This window comes from Geospiza fortis, unplaced genomic scaffold (assembly GCF_000277835.1).
Source record: "Geospiza fortis unplaced genomic scaffold, GeoFor_1.0 scaffold1476, whole genome shotgun sequence".
Classification (NCBI taxonomy): Eukaryota; Metazoa; Chordata; class Aves; order Passeriformes; family Thraupidae; genus Geospiza; species Geospiza fortis.
In genome coordinates, this window is record NW_005054629.1 from 259,124 (window position 1) to 277,070 (window position 17,947).

Here is a 17,947-nt window from a genome sequence, read left to right on the forward strand (position 1 = left end):
AACCCAGACCTCATCAACGTTGGCTTGTGGCTGCACAGTGCTCACAGAGACATCCCAGAAGTCCCATTTTAATTCAGCTGTTTGTAACATCCCAAGTCATTGCTCCTTGGTTCTAAACCCCAAACCTTTCTCATCTTACTTGGATGGAAAAACTCATGTATTTACATTGGTTTCCTGTCTGTGTAGTTATCCAGATACAGTTTTTTTTTCCTCTAAGTAAAATATCACGTCCACAAATTTAATCCTTTATTCTATTACACCAAAAGACAAAGTTGCAATTTCACAGAGAGTCCTCAAAGCTTTTACTCAGTCGAAATTAAATGACTAGCTCACATTTCTGCAGTTACTGAGAAATATAAGAAGAGGAAATTACAAATGAAGTAATTTCATATGGAAAAGAAATAGCTCAGGGCCAAATTCTACCGTCCTTAGTGAACTTCCAGTGAAAGCTGTGCTTGCATAAGGACCACAGGATTTGGCCCTTGGTAATAAGCAGGTTTCATAAAATGTACATGTCATATTTGTGGTGAGAGAAGTAGTTTCCACAGCCAGGCTGAGTTCCCAGATTTCTTAGTTTTGCTTCAATAGCAAAACTTCCCCAAGTCACTTAATTCTTATTATGGTAGAGCATCACCTCTATTTTAATATTTTGCATAAATAACTGCAGTAAATTTAGTGTAAGTTCTGCAATATTAGCCAAACACACAAGATGACCCCAAACCATTCTTAATAAACCAGCCATGTTACAACCTATCTAAAATTGCTGTACACAGCCACACAAGCCTCTGAGTACTTTTAAAAACAGCCCTGAGGGCTAAAGCCACAAAGAAACATACACTTCTCCCTTAGTGAACTTGCATTAAAAATTTCTGTGATTTTTCATGATAGCCTGAACTATTTTTCAGCAGAAGCAGCCAGTATTTCTTTGTCAGACACTCCTCATTTAGAGCATTTCTCTAGTGGTTTTTTTTTGCAAATCCCAAAATACTACATCTCACAGTCTTAGAATAACCAAGTTGGAAAAAGAGTTTTCTAGAAGGATGGAGGAGTGAAGGAACCAAATGATGAATAATGAAAGAACATAAAACTGACTAAGTGAACTAAATGGGAGAGATTGAATTGTCTGTTCCCGTTCAGTGAGTATCGCATCTTTAAAATTTATAAGATGGTGCCATTCATATATTATTGTCATTTAATTGTGAATTTCCCATCTCTGTGTGCGGAGGTCTGTTTCTGTGAACTGCACAGTTTATTTCCTAGGTGGCAGCTGTACATATACACTAAGCAGACAGTCCCACAAACGTCCACACACGTCATTGTTGAAATAGAGATTAACCTGGGGTAGTGTCAAAATAGCAACACTGAGTTCAGGGGGAAAATTGCTTCCCACGGATGCTCTTCCAAAAATTTCAGCTTTTTTGCTTACATCTGCAAGTAAACATGTGTCTGGGGATGGAGAGAAGGAGCAGACCTTGGGAGCCTGTGGTGGAGGATGAGTTACAGAGAGAGAGGTTATGAGAGGCCACCTTGGGCTGGGCCAGCACTGGGCTGTGGCTCCCCTCTCCGCATGGGACACTGGGGAAGTGGCACAAAAAACAGCCATGGGGAATGTGGGTCAGGCAGGCAGCAGCATGGGACAGGACATCTCTTGGCCCAGCAAGATGGAACTGGGACTGGCAAACTGCTATGAGCAGGTTTTCTGCTCCATTCACCCGTGCTTGCTTGAGGCTGATCGCCACAAAAAATATGATGATATTTGTAATTTTTTACTTTAGAAGTTGCAACAAGCACTCTCAATTTTTTCCTCTCCCTGTTTAGGAGAGGTGGGATGAAAAATATTGGCTCTGTGCAGTAATTCAAACAGAAGAAAGGAAACAGAATACAGGAAGGTGATGGTGGGGAGAAATACCATTTAACCTGACAACCTCTGCTTTTCCAATGCTGGATAAGCAGCAAAGAGAGGTCAATATGCTGGATGAACTCATCATAAGCCACTCATTGCCCCCACTTGTGCTGATGCTTCAAAGACACAAGGGATGCACCTAAAGAGTGTTTTCACTTCTGCCTTGGTCTATCCATGCAGCCTTGGAAGAAGGGAGCACCATGCCCCATGAGCTTGTCCCTTGTTCTGGGGAATGGGGAAGGTGAGCTCTTTGGGCTCCCTGGAATCCCCCAAAATACATGGCAGTGTCTGCTCTGGTACACATTCAGCTCTCCACACCACATCTGGGTGACTGGGGAATGATCGGAGCACTTAGTGCACTGGAGCAGCAAGAAAAAGCCATGAAAGGAAACTTGCAAAGCCATTTAGGTGCTTCGAGAAAGCTCAGGAAAAGATGATGCTATTGGAAATTATCTCAGCTGCATGGTGCTGTTTGGCTCACAGCAAAAATTAGAAATAGGAGAATGTGTCCAGCACACCATCCACATATTGTTTGAAGCCTTAATGGTTTCTAGGTCCTGTCTGCACCATGCTTAGCACAGCAGATAGTAAAACCATCATTCCTTCCAGAAACCAGGAACTCAGAAATTTTTGCCAGCATTAAAATATCAAAATCACGTGCTAGAAAACTAACAATAAACTTAAGCAAAAACCCCACAGATACTTTTCACTAAAATGAAAAGAAAAAAGTATTAAAATGAAATAAAATGAATCTAAATGACTAATCAAGACTCATCCTGCAAGCAGTTTACCATGTTTTGTGGTAAATTAAACACATCATTATCCTGAAAATTGGAAAGCGATTTAACAGCAATGGAATTTTTGCCTCAGTGAAACGTGTTGCTTTGCAACAAAGCGGATTTCACTTCTCCGGTCAAACACTCAGTGAATGAGTCCCAGGACTAGGAGCTGTATGTGTTATCACAGAGAATTAACTTTTTCACTCAAGTAAACAAGGCCTTTCTCACAATAAAGTGGCCAATCTTTCTAAATGCATTTCAATGCAGACGGAGTGTGCTGAGCCTCACTCAGCTGGTGAGTTTTAAAATAAACACAGAGCTACATTAAGTGAAAATGCAACTAGCCTGCATTACACTTTGCATTTCTAGTGCACACGAGGCTTGATTTGGAACATGGATGAATTTAGCTAATTTTCCAAGAACACAGAAGAAACTGCATCTGTGAAATGAGAAAAAGTAGTCCTTTCTACAAGATTGTACCACAAATATTTGTCCTGGCTGGGTAGGTTGACTGTGCTTTGTTTTCTTCTTACTCAATTTTTCACCACAGGCTGTCCTGCTAAGTCTGAAAAAAACTGGTGAACCTAGATTATTTTGAGACAAAAGCTGAAATAAGTGGCTAATAAAAGATATTAAACAGTTAGAAGCAATCCATACTCTCAATCAGTTCAGTGGGTGACTGAATGAGACAGGCAGGAAACTCAGATTTTCAAAATTTCTGAGTGTGTCAAATTTGAGTTTATCTCATAGTTAGGTACAAAGCAGCAGTTGATCCCAAAGCTGATTTAGCAGAACTTGAACTTCAAAAACCAAGGGAATTGACTGATAGTTGGACAGATCTGTACTTTTGCAAAGGAAAAAAAAACCCAGGGAACTTCTGTACTACATCAGGTATTAGAAAAGAGAACATCAACTCCCATCTAGCAGCCTAAATAAGCTGGGAGAAAACAGAACTAGATCTGAGAACATAAAAAGTGAAAACAAAATAATAAATTATTGACTAGACCAGAGCCCAACCTTGTTCAAGCAACAACTCGTCCAGCCACACTTGGGCTGGTGCATGTGCACGAACACAGAAACTCACACCTGTTCTGAGAGTGCAGAAGAAAACTCTGTCCCAAAACAGTGATACACAATGGCATCTCTCATCTGGTCTTATCCACATGGGTTTGAAATTTGGATACCAAAACTCCTGACTGCACCCTATGAATTCATTAAGCTTTGGAGCTTCAGGACAGGGGCAACTTCACATTGCAAGAAATGAAATAGGCTGTTGAAAGAACAGGAGTTGCAGGCACAGAGAGGCAATTTTAAAGCCTCTAGTGTATATACACATTTCCCTATCCCTGTTTTCTTCCTCTGATCAGGAGCAGTTTCCTGCAGCTGTTAACCCAGAGAGGTAAAAAAAAAAAAGCTGGAGCACTGTTACAGACCTACAGAAACGCAGACTGAGGAAAAAAAAACATGCAATAAAGTGTAATACATATTTAGCACAGCTTCAAGATGTTCAACAATCTCACACGTACATAACTGCACATTTCTTAGCCAGAAATGCATTTATTTCCGGAGCAAGAAGTTGCCTTTACCAAATGTTTCAAAATAAGAACAATTAAGGAAAATTCTGAATTTAATGGTCATAAAAATCGTGGCACATGACAGGTTGTAAGGGTGCAAGGAAGAAATTGTTCCCTGTGAGGGTGGCAGGGCCCTGGCACAGGGAAGCTGTGGCTGCCCCATCCCTGGAAGTGTCCCGGGCCAGTCTGGGTGGGGCTTGGAGTGACCTGGTCTAATGGAAGGTGCCCCTGACTGTGGCAGCAGGTTGGCATTCAATGAGATTTAAGGTCCCTTCCATCCCAAATCATTTTATTATCTCCCTGTGCCTGCAAAAAGAGTGGGCATGGCCATGTGTCCCACCCAAGGCCTCTGTGGCAGAAGTGAGATTGAAAGAAAGTGGAACTGCAACTCCAGAGAAAGTATTTTTTTGTAATGGCTCTGCCTTTCTTAAAACCACCAAATTACTCCTCCTTGTTATAAGTTATTGCTATAAACAGAAAAAACAGAGAAGCTGACTCCTGCAGGGGCTGCTGACTAAGGCAATTTTTGACAGCTTGTGACTCCTGAATATCCCACAGCGAAATTCCTGTAATGCGCAATTTTGAATTACGCTTTAAAAACACCCTGTGTAAATAGAGAAGATTAACCAGCAGGCTAAGTGTTCAGGCCATATGTGCATGTTTTACTTGCTTTATCCTTGCAATTAAGGCTTCCTGAAATTGTAGCTTTGTATTTGAAGATTGAGCTAGCAGACTTACAATTTATAAGGTGTAAAGTTTAATTTAAAAAACGGTTTAAGATCACCAAGGCTGGAAAAATCTTAGTATTTCTCAAAGGCTGATAAACTGCTTAACAACTGCTCCAAGTACTCTTCTGCACAACAGATTACAGTCAGAGATCTCATTAGCAGATATGAAATAGAATTTCACAGGCAAGTGATGTAAGCAGAAGAACAATTGAAAATTAAGTTTGATGTAGAAGTTCCAAACTAATTAGAGCAAGGTGGATGAATGAAGAGGTAAGGGAGGAAGTACAACAGCTTACAAACTGAAAAACAGACAATTCTTCCTAACTTGAAAATTTCAAAGTATTAAACATTATATTCTTGCTTGTTTTCCAGTTTAAATAAATGAACCTCATTTTTTTAAGAGATATACTTGCTTTTTTTCCTGTTGAAACTAGTTTGAATTGGTTTGAAAATGAAGTGCTAAGAATTATTTTAATCTGAGTGAAAGTCTTTCATTGCTTTCACAGATATTTCAGCTTGAGCTGGCCAGCCTGAGCCCATTGCCAGCCTGAATATAAGTTTCTCCTGCACCCCACCCCAGAGGAACTTTTATGCTTGGATTTAGCTCAGAGACTCTTGCTGGACTATTTAGAAAACAATGCTTTAATAATGAAGTTTTAGGTCCAAAAAAAGGACTAAATACCTTAAATGCCATTTGGGGGCATTGTGCATCTCATGGGGCAGTTCTCTGAGGGGATTAGGGGAGGGAACATGTCACATCCCACAGCCACTGACAGGCTCTCTTCCCTGACAGTAACTCCTCAGGGGATGTTGGACTGACTCTGCCACAAGCACTCTTCCTAAATAGCTTTTGGAGCTTTTGTCTTCCAGGGAAAAAAGCCAAAGTGCTGACAGTTTCTAGGCTCTGTGATAGGGCAAGACCCTGCTATTCGACTGCCACAACCACAGAATGCCACTCTCAGTTCTCTTGTCTCCTGATTTTAGAGGATGGTCAGACAATATGAACATTATGAACTCATTGATGAGTGTCACCATCTCAGTTCTCCCAAGGTGCCATTTAGAAATAAATTTAAAAATCAGGCAGAACTACTGCATCAACAGTTTTAGTATCAGTATTAAAAGAGCAAAAATAATAAAGCCAGTGAAAGAGAAAACCACTAAAACTAGGCTAGAAGCAGACAGCACTGACACAAGGAGGAGCTTCCATGAATACAAGGAAATAAATGGAGCTGGGACAGAACCCAAAATACATTTTGAAACAGCTGTGCCATAAAACAAGGCCACAGAAGAGAGCAATCCTTCTGTCAACTGCTAAGCACCAAGGTGAGCAGAAATCAGCTTCATTTAGCTCCCCAAACCCTCAGCAATGGGTGTATTTAGATGTTGCACAGAAAACCTGGCAAACAGGACATCAGCTGAAATAAGTGAATTGCTTGTTTGCTTTGACAGCAGCAAAATTTTAAGATAGCCACATTTGTTCTAAAAATAATATTCATTCCTTTCAGACACCTTTTCACACTGCAGGTTCTGTGTTAGGTATAAATACAGTGTCTGCTAAGGAAACAGGATGAGTACAAATGTCTTTCAGTCTAGCCAGTTAAATCTCACACAATGTTGAGTCTTAAGGCTTTCTAAACTTTACTAGAAAATACAGCTGTGCTTTTTGTTGTTGGGAAATATCTTGAAATGTGTTAAAAAACCAACACAACTGCACTGTCATCTTTCATTTAATTTTAGGATTGAAGGGAACCAAAAGCCAAGCTCAGAAGAGAATTCCTGAGAAGGATATAACCTCTCTGCTTGGTCTCCCTCCTACATTCTTGAAGGAAAGAATGCATAAGTCGGGGACCAACATTTCCTAAAGAAAAAACATGGTTGTTTTTCATCCAGGCCAGGGATGTATACAAAGAACAGCTAACTAAATATAATTACCAGTTCACTGATTCATTTCTTTCAGGACTATTTATCTAAATCAGTAAATATGTTATTTAAGAAAATGAAATTTAAAAAACCCCAAAACACAGGAACACAGCTTCTAATTAGAAACATCACAATTTGATTTTGGTTTTATTGTGGCAATGTGCCATTCTGACCAACCTAATCAAGAGATGGTGGCTGCAGTTTATTTAAACAGTAGTCCTGGGCAGTGAGCAGGTTTCCAGATGTGCTACTCCACATCCCTGCAATCAATAAATAAAAGGAGGAGGACTGTTGGAATGCTAACATTTGTCCAGAAAATTGCTCAAAGAGTTAAAGACACGGATGATAAAAGCAGCTGCACCAGTTCGTGTCATGCTGCCAGAGTTGAATGTTTACCTAGTGCCGCATCCCCACCAGATGGGGTGGAAAAAAAAAAGCAGAAAGTCTCTTTTCCCAACCATTTTGCCATGAAGAAAGGTACAGCAGAGCAGAACAGATTTATGTGGTAGAAGCAGACCCGTGAAGACACATTCAAATAGTTATGTGTAGGTTTCTTGGCGTTTATGTTAGCAGACATTCTGGGGCAGCATCTGCAGTCCAAACACTGTCCTGCTACTCCACAGTCCATCACTTTGCCGGTCGCTGTATTTATAATTCATGCACTCTGCTCTTACAGCTTGGGCTGCAAGAGGGTCTCTCAATTGGGATGGCTGAGCTTTGGGGTTGAATTATGTTCTATTTCTCGACCAAAACACAGGTGTACAGCTCTGGAAGATGCTGGATGTTCCCAGTGATGGATGCTCTGCGTGTCCTCATAAATCCCCCCTGCCCAGAGCGGCGGCCGAGTATCCAATGCCAGCCGCAGTGAGAGCACGGTGCAAGTGCAGAAGTGAGCAAAGAGTGATGATAAACCAAGGTAGGAATCAAAACCCTTTGTGCAGCCTGCCTTGTGGAAACTGGGCACGAGGCAGGCTGCACAGACACAAATCACTGAGCTGAGCACCAGAAGTCGTTCTGTCCGTCCTTTCCCTCCCCCAGCACACAGGGAGCACTCTCCACCAACCCGTGATCCACCCTGAGGACAGAGTGGAGGATTAGCAGCCAAGGAATAGCTGGGCCAGAGCCAGGACAGTGCATAGATCATGACTGACTTCCCTGGGCCTGAGGGGAGCCCTTGCTTGGGGAAGCACTTCTCCAACAACCGCCCGCATTTCCACTGCTGGGGCACGGGGTCCCACCGGCAGGCCCCCACCTGACCTGTCCCCAGCGCTTATGAGCAGCTCAGCTCTTCATAACTCACAAGTCTCACATGCCCAGGGCTAAGATCTGCTCTGGGACAGCACTCCTGTGTGCAGTGGAAGAGCACAGAGATCCCTGAGGGCACAGGCACTGTATCCTATCCAGCCCTGCTGGCTCCACACTTTACCATGTCCTAATCCTTCCCTTGCTGTTATACTCAGCGTACCTGCTGCCAAAACATGCTGTAAATCTATAAAGGTGCATTGGATGGACACCTCGAGATAAAAATAATGAAAAATTAGAAGTCATCCTTCTTCCAGCAGCTTCCCTTACACAGGTTAAGGTAACACAGCAAGAATCCACAGTCACAACTTGATGAAGTGAAAATAAACATAAGAAAATCAAGAAATCCTTGATTATGGATAAGGAGACCAGGAAGACAGCCAAAACTAAATTGGGAATCCATTAGTTCTTCTGTCTAAGGGTGCTTCTAAGTATGTATTGTGTCTGCTTCCTGGAAAGAACAGGAAGAGTTGGCATAGACTTTAGGAGCAGGATATAATCTCTGAATCTTTCAAACCAGTCAGTGTAGCCTATAAAAATGGAGATGCAGACCCTAAAAAAAATGGGAAGAGGGCTGGACAGACAGTATTTTGCTCTTGATGGACTTTTCCTGAGTTAACTGCATCTGGATGTGTACCATGATTTTTATCTGTAAAAAAAAAAAACCCAAACCTTAAATCAGATGCACCATATATGGCAAGACCCTTCTGTGGGCTGCTGAAGACTGTTTGTTACAGCTAATAAAAGCCAACCTCAAAGTGCAAAGTACTTTTCCTTGACTCATTTTCAAATATAATATGGATGTGGACAATTTCAGACAAGTCTGCTTTTTACAACACTATGTGAGGCACTGCTTCCCTAACTGTTTTGAGTGAGTATTTCTGGATGAATGGTCTGTACGCAAAATCCTTCTTACTAGGAATTATCAAACAAACACAAACTAAGAGATTCAGTAGAAATGGTTATGTTAGGCAAAGAGCTGGACATGCCTGTGAGAGTTCCTTCTATAAACATTCAGCAGCTGCTCAAGAACATAAATACTCCAAATGCTTGTATTATCCATCTCAAGATTGTGCCATTCCCACCTTTTTTGCTAGTGTGGCAGGAAATACATTTAATGAAACAAGCACTGACTAGCAGCAGCCAGTGTGGTACCACCTGGATATCTACTGTGCCTATGGTTCCCGTCCCACTTGCATGAAATCAGTTAAGTTTTGCCACTGATTTCTACTGAAAATTTCCACTTTCCTGTGATTTAGATACATCATGACTAGCATAGTTTTCAATGTATTCTTTTCTGGTATGAATTCAGAACAAGCCTTCAGTGCAACCAAAGATGACAGCTAATGTTGTTCACCAGCCTGGTTGAAAATTATCCCAAATGACACCAGCTGTGGATCAGTCAGGTTGCAAACAAGCACAGCAGAGCAGTTACATTTAGCTTGACATTACTACTGAACAGCTGCTGCTGAACACATTTGCTAGTACATTTTAACACTGACAGGAGGGCATAGGAACTTGTGAGTTAGCTTTAAAGAACGTAGCAAATTTAAGAAGGAGGTTTCAAAGTGTTTAATCAGTGCGATACCTACATGTTTAAACACAGGAACTCATAAAACACGCTGCTGTGCTTGTCAGCCACTTATGGCAAAGGTCCCAGGCACAGTTCAAGTATTAATGTCTCCCTGGACTACCCGAAACTCTGAGATCTCCCAACACAGGTAAATATTTTCATTTGGGACTGCTGGATTCAACTGTTGGTTAAATCTCCTGGATTGCGTGGGGGTTTTAGGAACCAGAGCCCAGATAAAGCCTGTACTCTGGTCAAACTCTTGGTTACACCCCGTGCTAGGCGTGGGGTACACGTTCTGCTCCCCTCCCTCTTCCAAGAAGGACAATCAATAATGGTTGGCTGCATGACACCACTTTTAACAGTTCAGTCTTTGGGTGTTTTGCTCTGTACAGCCCTCACTGACTTCTGCCAGCTTGGACTGAGAGACCAAAGAGACAGCAAGACAAATCCAGCCTCAGCTTCTGAAGGAACATAAGGACATCCAAGCCCAAGCGAGTCCAAGTCACAAGTGAGCAGTTTGAGGCTACAGAGTAATAGAAAGCCAGTGTAAAAACCATAAAGCACACAGTTACCTCTAGCCAAAGCACAAGACAAATGATACCTCAAGCCTTAAAATTGTGTTTTTCAGCTTCAGCTGTGCTCAGACTGTGGAATACCTGAGCACTGCTGCAATAGGAAAATACAAGCCATAGCTGTTGTCACTGGCACAAGATACTGCACACAGCATGGCAGAAAACAAAACTGTATTCACTTGTCAACAAGTCGGCTCTGCTGCTATTTTTACTGCTAGAAAGCAGGAACAAGTTCTGCAGTAAATTAAATCCATCAAACCATGGGAGACCAGAGATCAGTCCAAAGTATGATGCAGGATGTCTTTGTTAATAATACTCACACCAAAATCTGAAACCAAAATTTTGGGCTTGGACACCTCAAGTGAAAGTGCAATTAATCTTCATAACAAGACTTCACGTCCTGTTTTAAATGAAAGAACTTGGAATACATTTGGTATTGTGGTGCAAAGATATGACTGGATGCTGAGCAAAGCAGAATATTAAAATATTGAAATGCAAATTCTTATTTCTTTCAGGGCTAAGATTTCAGTAAGATTAACTGCGTAGTCCATAGCTGTTTTCTGGCCACTGATGCGACCTCTGAACATTTGTGATGCCAACATTATACAGCGTTCTCTTGCTGTTTAAATAGGTTTTTTGTAGTCATGCATGAAGTTCTTATTACTTAGGTAGGACCACTTATTACTGCAGGGCAAAAATCCACCTACCTAAATCTGTAGTGAGCACTACCAATAGCAGACAACTGGACCTAGGAATAAAATTCTGATTCCCAGAAACCAAACTCCCTTTGACATCAGGTAAGCCCAGCTCTCCCCGCAGAGATCCCCATTCAACACAACTACCCGACCTCCATCCACTAAAGTTTCAGACCACCACAAAAACATTTATTTTCTGTCCAGAATGTGATGTTTCCCACAGGAGGTCAGCAGGAGAGAAGCTCTGGCTGCCTCACCTGCGTCAGCAGCTGTGACCAGCAGCAGGTACTGCTCCTTGGCCTCCCGGTCCAGGCTGCGCTGCAGGCGCAGCTCTCCGCTGCCCGACAGGGTGAAGGCTCCCTCCTCATTGCCAGCCACCAGCACGTAGCTCAGCTGGCTGTTCAGCCCCTGGTCGTCATCCCTTGCCACAACCTACACAAACAATGCACACAGAACAGGTATCAAAGACTGTAACATTATATTGGGATAGAGGAAGCGTTCTCTATGATAATAATACAAATTAACGGGCTGAATTAATGCAAATGCTACAAGTATAAATTAGCTGTAATTGGAAACAAAATACTTAACACCGTGGTGGTGGATTTAAAAAGCATAGTTTGAAAATATTAAATAGTTGATTATTTATTTTTCTCAAGTGTAAATACAGTAAGACTGTGTTGGGGCTCAGTGAAAACCTGGTATAAGCCAAGCTCTGTATGAGAGCAAGCACTACACATCCTGCTGTCGGATTCCATTTAGCTCTCTCTCAGTATTTGGCACACAGCATCATCCCGTGTAGGCAAGGACCAGATTGAGAGCTTTGTTGCATGGAAGTTGAGAATGAGATGAGAGGATAGAGCAGACTCTCAAAGTCCCAGTGGAGGTGTGAGGATAGGCAGGGAAAACACAAACAGAACTCCAAAGAATAATATTAACTTTTGGTAACATAAAAACCCACCCATACACACAAAAAGGAAAACAAGGCAACAAAGTCTGCAAATTCAATTAAAGCCAAGAGGCAACTTCTGCACTGTTTTGCCCCTTTTTAATTTTGAAGGAAGGACACTGTGTATTAATACCATGTAGGCATGCCAGTAATGGTCAGAGACACACATTTATTGCTGAATAAATGTATGTACCCACCTGAAGGATAACTTTTGGGAGTGTCTCCAAATTCTCGGGGACGTTCACAGAGTAGGGGGAAAGCTCAAAGGTGGGAATGAAATCATTGACATCCTTCAGGACAATACTGACTGTCGTGGTATCAGTCCTGGGGCTGCTCCCACGGTCAGATGACTGAACAGTCAGCGTGTAGGAGGGCTTCTTCTCTCTGTCCAAAGGCTTGGCCACGGTGATCACCCCCGTCACTGAATCGATCCGAAACTCATTGCTGGCATCCCCACCCACGATGGCGTAGCGGACCTGCCCGTTTGTCCCCTCATCTCCATCAGCAGCCAACACCTGGATTAAATCCGTCCCTGTCAAGGTATTTTCTGCCACCTCCACCTTGTAAAGCTTCTGGGCAAAGAGCGGGTTGTTGTCATTGATGTCCAGGACGATGACCACCACATCCGCAGACGAAGACAGCGACGGCTGGCCCTTGTCTGTGGCTACCACAGTCAAGGTGTAGTTGGCCACGGCTTCTCTGTCGAGCTCCCCGGTGAGCCTCACCTCCCCATCAATGGTGCCAATGCTGAACTTGTTTCCTGGGGGCGGGAGCAGGCTGTACTCGATGTAGCTGTTAGGGCCGCTGTCGGGGTCCGTGGCCTGCGCTCTGAACACCACGGTGTCTATGGGCGTGTTCTCCGGCACGTAGGTCAGCCTGGGCGAGATGAAGCTCGGCGGGCTGTCGTTCACGTCCAGCAGGATGATGGACACCTGGGCTGTGCTGGTGTACCTGGAGGCTGGCAGGGGGGCCATGTCGTGGACTTGCACCACAAGGCTGTAGAAGGACTGGCTCTCCCGATCCAAGGGCTGCCGGATGCTCAGCACCCCGCGGCTGTCGATGCCGAACTGCCCCGCGCTGTCCCCGGAGGCGATGCTGAAGGACAGCTGAGAGTTGGGACCTGGTTGGGGAGGGAGAAGAAAGGCAGATAACATGACTTCATCCCACTGGGATTCTCTAAGTGTCAATATTTCTGGCCTTGTTTCCACAAGAAATTTTCCTTCATTTTCCCACAGAAATAAGGACTGTACAACCATGCTGAGTGGTCAGCCTCCTCACCACTATTTTTTGAATCCATCTGCTAATTTCAGCCAAAGCTTCACAGTGCAGCAGAAGCCTTGAAATTATTATTTTCTGACAAGATAATATACATGAAAGAGAGAGGGAGGATGTTAATTGGAGAGGCCACAGAGGGAACATTTGGCAGGGTTCATCTCTGCTTTTCACACAGCAAGAGCTCCACAGTGGCACCACAAGTAACTTTTCCCCATCTACAAAGGTTAGGAATAAAGGATTTGAAGGGTTTTCCTTCAGAAACCAAGACTCAGTAGTTCTCTGCTCACTGAACATCTGGTTTCCTCCATTCTTCCCAGTTCAACTAAGCAACGTTATTATTAATGTAATTATTTCATGAATTTTTCCACTCAATTAAAAAAAGCCACAAGCAGAAACTCCCAAGCCTAGCTGAAGCAAGCCAAGAGTGAATACTGGGGAAAGGTATGCTTCCCATATATGGCATGGTATTCCAAAATATCAAATTAACAGCCCTCACTCATCTCATGATCAAAACATAACCAGCAATTATGGTCAGGGGAGAGATTTATCATTCCAGTAAGGGAAATGCGTCCTGAACCTGGACAGGGCTGTGAAATATCCTTAAATATTCTTTGTGGGAAAAAATGTGGGCTACTGTGTCAATTCCACAGTTCACTCTGAACAACTAATTATTGGGAACATCCAAATGTGGAAGAAGTTCTCTCCTCCATCTATCTTACCCCTATTTTAATTAATTTCAAAAATTGCTCTTGCTTTGCTTATTCAAGACTGTGTTTAGGATTAGTAAATTAACCAACCATTAGCTACTAATTTACCTCTCAAACTAGCTTGTTCATGCTAAGAAAGCTGCCCACTTCACTCATTGCTGTGCATTTTGTCATTTTACTCAGAAGCTCTTTTCTCTCTGAGTGAATTGCTTTGATAATAAAATTATCCCTACATTGGATTTATTAATCTCTGCTGTTTATTATGCTCAGACTTGAGAAATCTAGTCTTATGTGTCTTTCCCCCAGTGGCTACTGTAATTGGCATCTTTCCCTCTCTCTTTTTTCCTGTAAGAGTCAAATCATCAAATGAATAGAACCAAACACGAAAGACAAAATTTTGAAAGCAATTAAAGAAATTAATACATTTATCTGCCAGATATTAGTGTTTCTCCATTACTTTGATCAACTGAAGGATGGTGAGAGTTTAATGCTACTCTGCTTTTTGTTCAGTTGTATTTTCAAATGACCAATTATATGTATGAAAGCCTTGATTTCAGCAAAGTACTTTTTTGGAGATGGGAAGGATTTGGGCCCTGCAAAAGAAAATAACTTTAGAAAATACTTTATTTCCCCCTCTTCCCTCCAGTGTTTTCTATGGTGTTTATTCCTAAGAAAAAATTAGTTTGTTATTCCTTATCTCACCTCCATGAACATTTCATTCTTTGTCCTGTATTCTCATAGGTCTCCATGCTGCTAATGCTTATATAAATTAAACTATGAAACAGAAGAGTTGCCTAAATATCAGTGGAGCCAGGAAGGGCACTTAATGAACTATTCTCTTTTTTAAACACAGCATGCCAAGATGGCATTGTGCACCTCGTCCATCCCCCCTTCCAAGGTTTGGAGCTGGGTTTTTCTTAGGGAGACTGTAGGGACATCCTCTTTGCTGAACCTTAGGTTTATTTAATCTGAGGGTTCATCTGATAAAACACTGAAAGGACAGACATGGAGTCACCAGTTTCATGATAACGTTCTTCTAAAGGGTTTTGTTTCTCTTTTTATTTATTTACTAACAAGACTAACAGAAAACCCAACAAAACTGCTTCCCCCCTGCCATTCTATAAATACCTGTAAAATTCAGCTGGGAAATTACACCAGCTTTGCCTGGAGGAATACCTAACCAAAATTTTAACAAACTGATAAACATGTGTGTGCTTTCCTCTGAGAGTTTTCCGGTTAATTGTTTATTGAAAAAAATAAAATCTGAATATCAAAATGAATCAGTTTAAGGTAACTGAGTTCTTTAGTACATATTGTTATATTGTTAAATATCCAAGAGCTGTAGCTGATATTTGCTATGGACCTGTATATGAAACAGTCTAAGCTGAGATAAACAGCTGCTGTTTCCCAAGGGGTGTGCTGAACAAGAAAATTAAAATTGAAGCATTTTCACTATCACCAGGTTTCTGTCTTTTATCAGTGTTTATCCTAAAACAACAGCCATACATCATTATAAAACAATGTCTTTTCAGAGCTCTTTCGAACTATAGGATCACGTAACATAAATAATCAACAAAATTATATTTGTATTGAGTGCATTATCTGTGAGCACATGGAGAAGAGCATAATACTAGCACTAGCTATTTCTGTGCTCTAGATAAACATAAGACAACACAAGATAACAAGTTTGGGCTTGAAACAGAAACAACAATAGATCATAACATTTGCTTAAGTTACAGTCCTATGGGAGAACTCAACCTGGCATGCTCTTGGAATGATATTTCTGCCCTATTAATTTTAAATCCAGAAAAGCAAGCGTGCCAGAAAATATAAAAGGCAAGATATCTGACTTCTCGTTGCATTGCTCCTCAAGTACTCATTTGCCTCCTTGATAACTGAGCGTGTGATGAATGTGAGTTGATATGTCAGTGCTATGATATAGCTCCCATCCACTGTGCACAGATGGAAATTAATGTATGGGGTGCAAGAGAAAAAGAAAACAGACTCATAACAGCAAAGTGAAATTAACTTCCAAAAAGGTTTGAAAGCGAGTGCTGTAGTCCTGACAGGAAAATAAGATATGAAAGAGGAGATAGACACAAACCAATTTATCTACAAGTCTGGAGGAACAATCCCTTCCCCGGGTATGCATGATACAAGCACAAGCTCCTCCTCTAACTTGTTTAGTTTACATAAAATAAAAGCCTTAACGAGTGTGGTGAAAGAGGGATTCATGCAAAAACAGCCAGTATCACAAAGTTATGACTTCTGATTTGTTGGCTTATCCTATGGAATCTCTTCTCCCTTCCTCAGTTTGATCTCAAAACCAGTTACACAATTTTTACCATGGAAAAATTCCATCCATCAGCGGAAAATATCTCCCCACAAAAATGTTGGAGTCCAACAACTCAGCATTTCCTGAGGAAAAACTGCTTTGCTGAGCAACCTTGATAGGTTCAGTCAATTTAGGTGCACAAAGAGGGATTCCCTGAAGCGCACAGGTGCTTTGTCCTTGAAGCACATTTCAGTGTGAGACACTTCCACGGGCTCCACTGAGCCCCTGTCAAGTCGAGAGGAGACAAGGCTGCTCAAGATGTCACAAAAATAACCTTCACCTGTAAAGTCACTGTGAGTTATGAAGAGTTTTGCATTAAGTTACACAGGGTAATGTCTGTGCATACTCGGTACACGATGGAATGTTGTTTATGCATTTTATGGTCATATTCTATAATTCTTCTTGCTTGGGCACAAACTGCATGGCAAAATGGTTAAACAAGCTATAAAAATTGTACCTTTTACACTCAACACATTAACGCTCACTAGATCCCATAAATAATCTCAATATTAAAGCTTATATCAATGGAAGTTTTCCCAAGATCTCTTCCAATGTGTTTTTTGACCTCCACTATCAACAACTTGTATGACAGACTTCATGACAGACTTAAAAGTTATAGGGCATTTAAGATGACTGCAGATAACATCTGATATTACCACAACCCTCTTCAGCATTTACAACAAACTTTCAGAAAAAAAAAACTTGGCAGACTGAGGTCTAATTTAAACGTGAATTTAAGCACACGAGAGCAGCAGCTTACGGGTAGCCCTGATTTTCCCTTTTTTGAGTAAGTCTTGTAACACGTTGCTGAGGTGAAGCACAGATTTAGGAGCACAGACACGGAATGTCAGGGAACTCCTACCGTCATCGGCGTCGGTGACGCTGAAGTTGAGGATGGCGGATCCCGGGGGCAGGTTCTCCATCAGGGAAGTGCTGTAGGAGGCCATGCCAAACACGGGCGGGTTGTCGTTGATGTCCAGGATGTTGAAGTACACCCTGATGGCCGTGGACTGGCCTCCCCCGTCCTCAGCACGGACTGTGAGGATGTAATACTGCTGTGCTTCGTAGTCCAGGGCCCGGGTGAGGTTGAAGACCCCGGTGACGGGATTCAGGAAGAAGATTCCCTCCTCATCATCCTCGCTTACGGTGTACGTGATCTCCCCGTTGATGCCCGAGTCGTCGTCGGTGGCAAGAATGGCTGCCACCAAGGAACCTGCGTGGCACAACAGAGCCAGCTTAGCATCAAGCAGATCCACAAATGAGAGATTCTCTCCCAGAGAAACTGAAGCCTCAACACTGTCTGAATAACTATTGGAAAAAGTTTTCCAAGCTGAAAGAGACATCATATTCTTGCTTTTACTCAAAGAAATGGCCAGGAATGGTTTTTATCTTTATGCAACAGGGGCAAAAATACCTTTTGTCCTGCTAGGCATTGCCTTAGTATGACTCAAAGGACCCTCCCTTTTCCACAGACAATCACAAGTTCTGGAACCTTCCAGACATTTCTTTCCAAATGCAGAACTCAATATGTGAGTACAAACCGCACAACCCAGCTCTGCTTTTTGAAACAGTGCCTTTGCAGGGTAACTGTGGTTAGAAAACAAGAAACCCTATAGGGGTCTGTTCTCCGCTGTTTTC

At 42.2% G+C, this 17,947-nt stretch overlaps 1 protein-coding gene across 1 annotated transcript in view; it reads right to left on the reverse strand.

Annotated features, from left to right (window-relative positions):
- Positions 1–17,947, reverse strand: part of LOC102039384 (protocadherin Fat 4-like) — a gene marked incomplete at its 5' end in the record, with an annotated part of 121,963 nt that overhangs the window by 38,111 nt on the left and 65,905 nt on the right. The window contains 3 exon segments of the mRNA XM_031064792.1: positions 11,304–11,478; positions 12,190–13,112; positions 17,172–17,522. Coding sequence (XP_030920652.1) covers positions 11,304–11,478; positions 12,190–13,112; positions 17,172–17,522 — 1,449 coding nt within the window.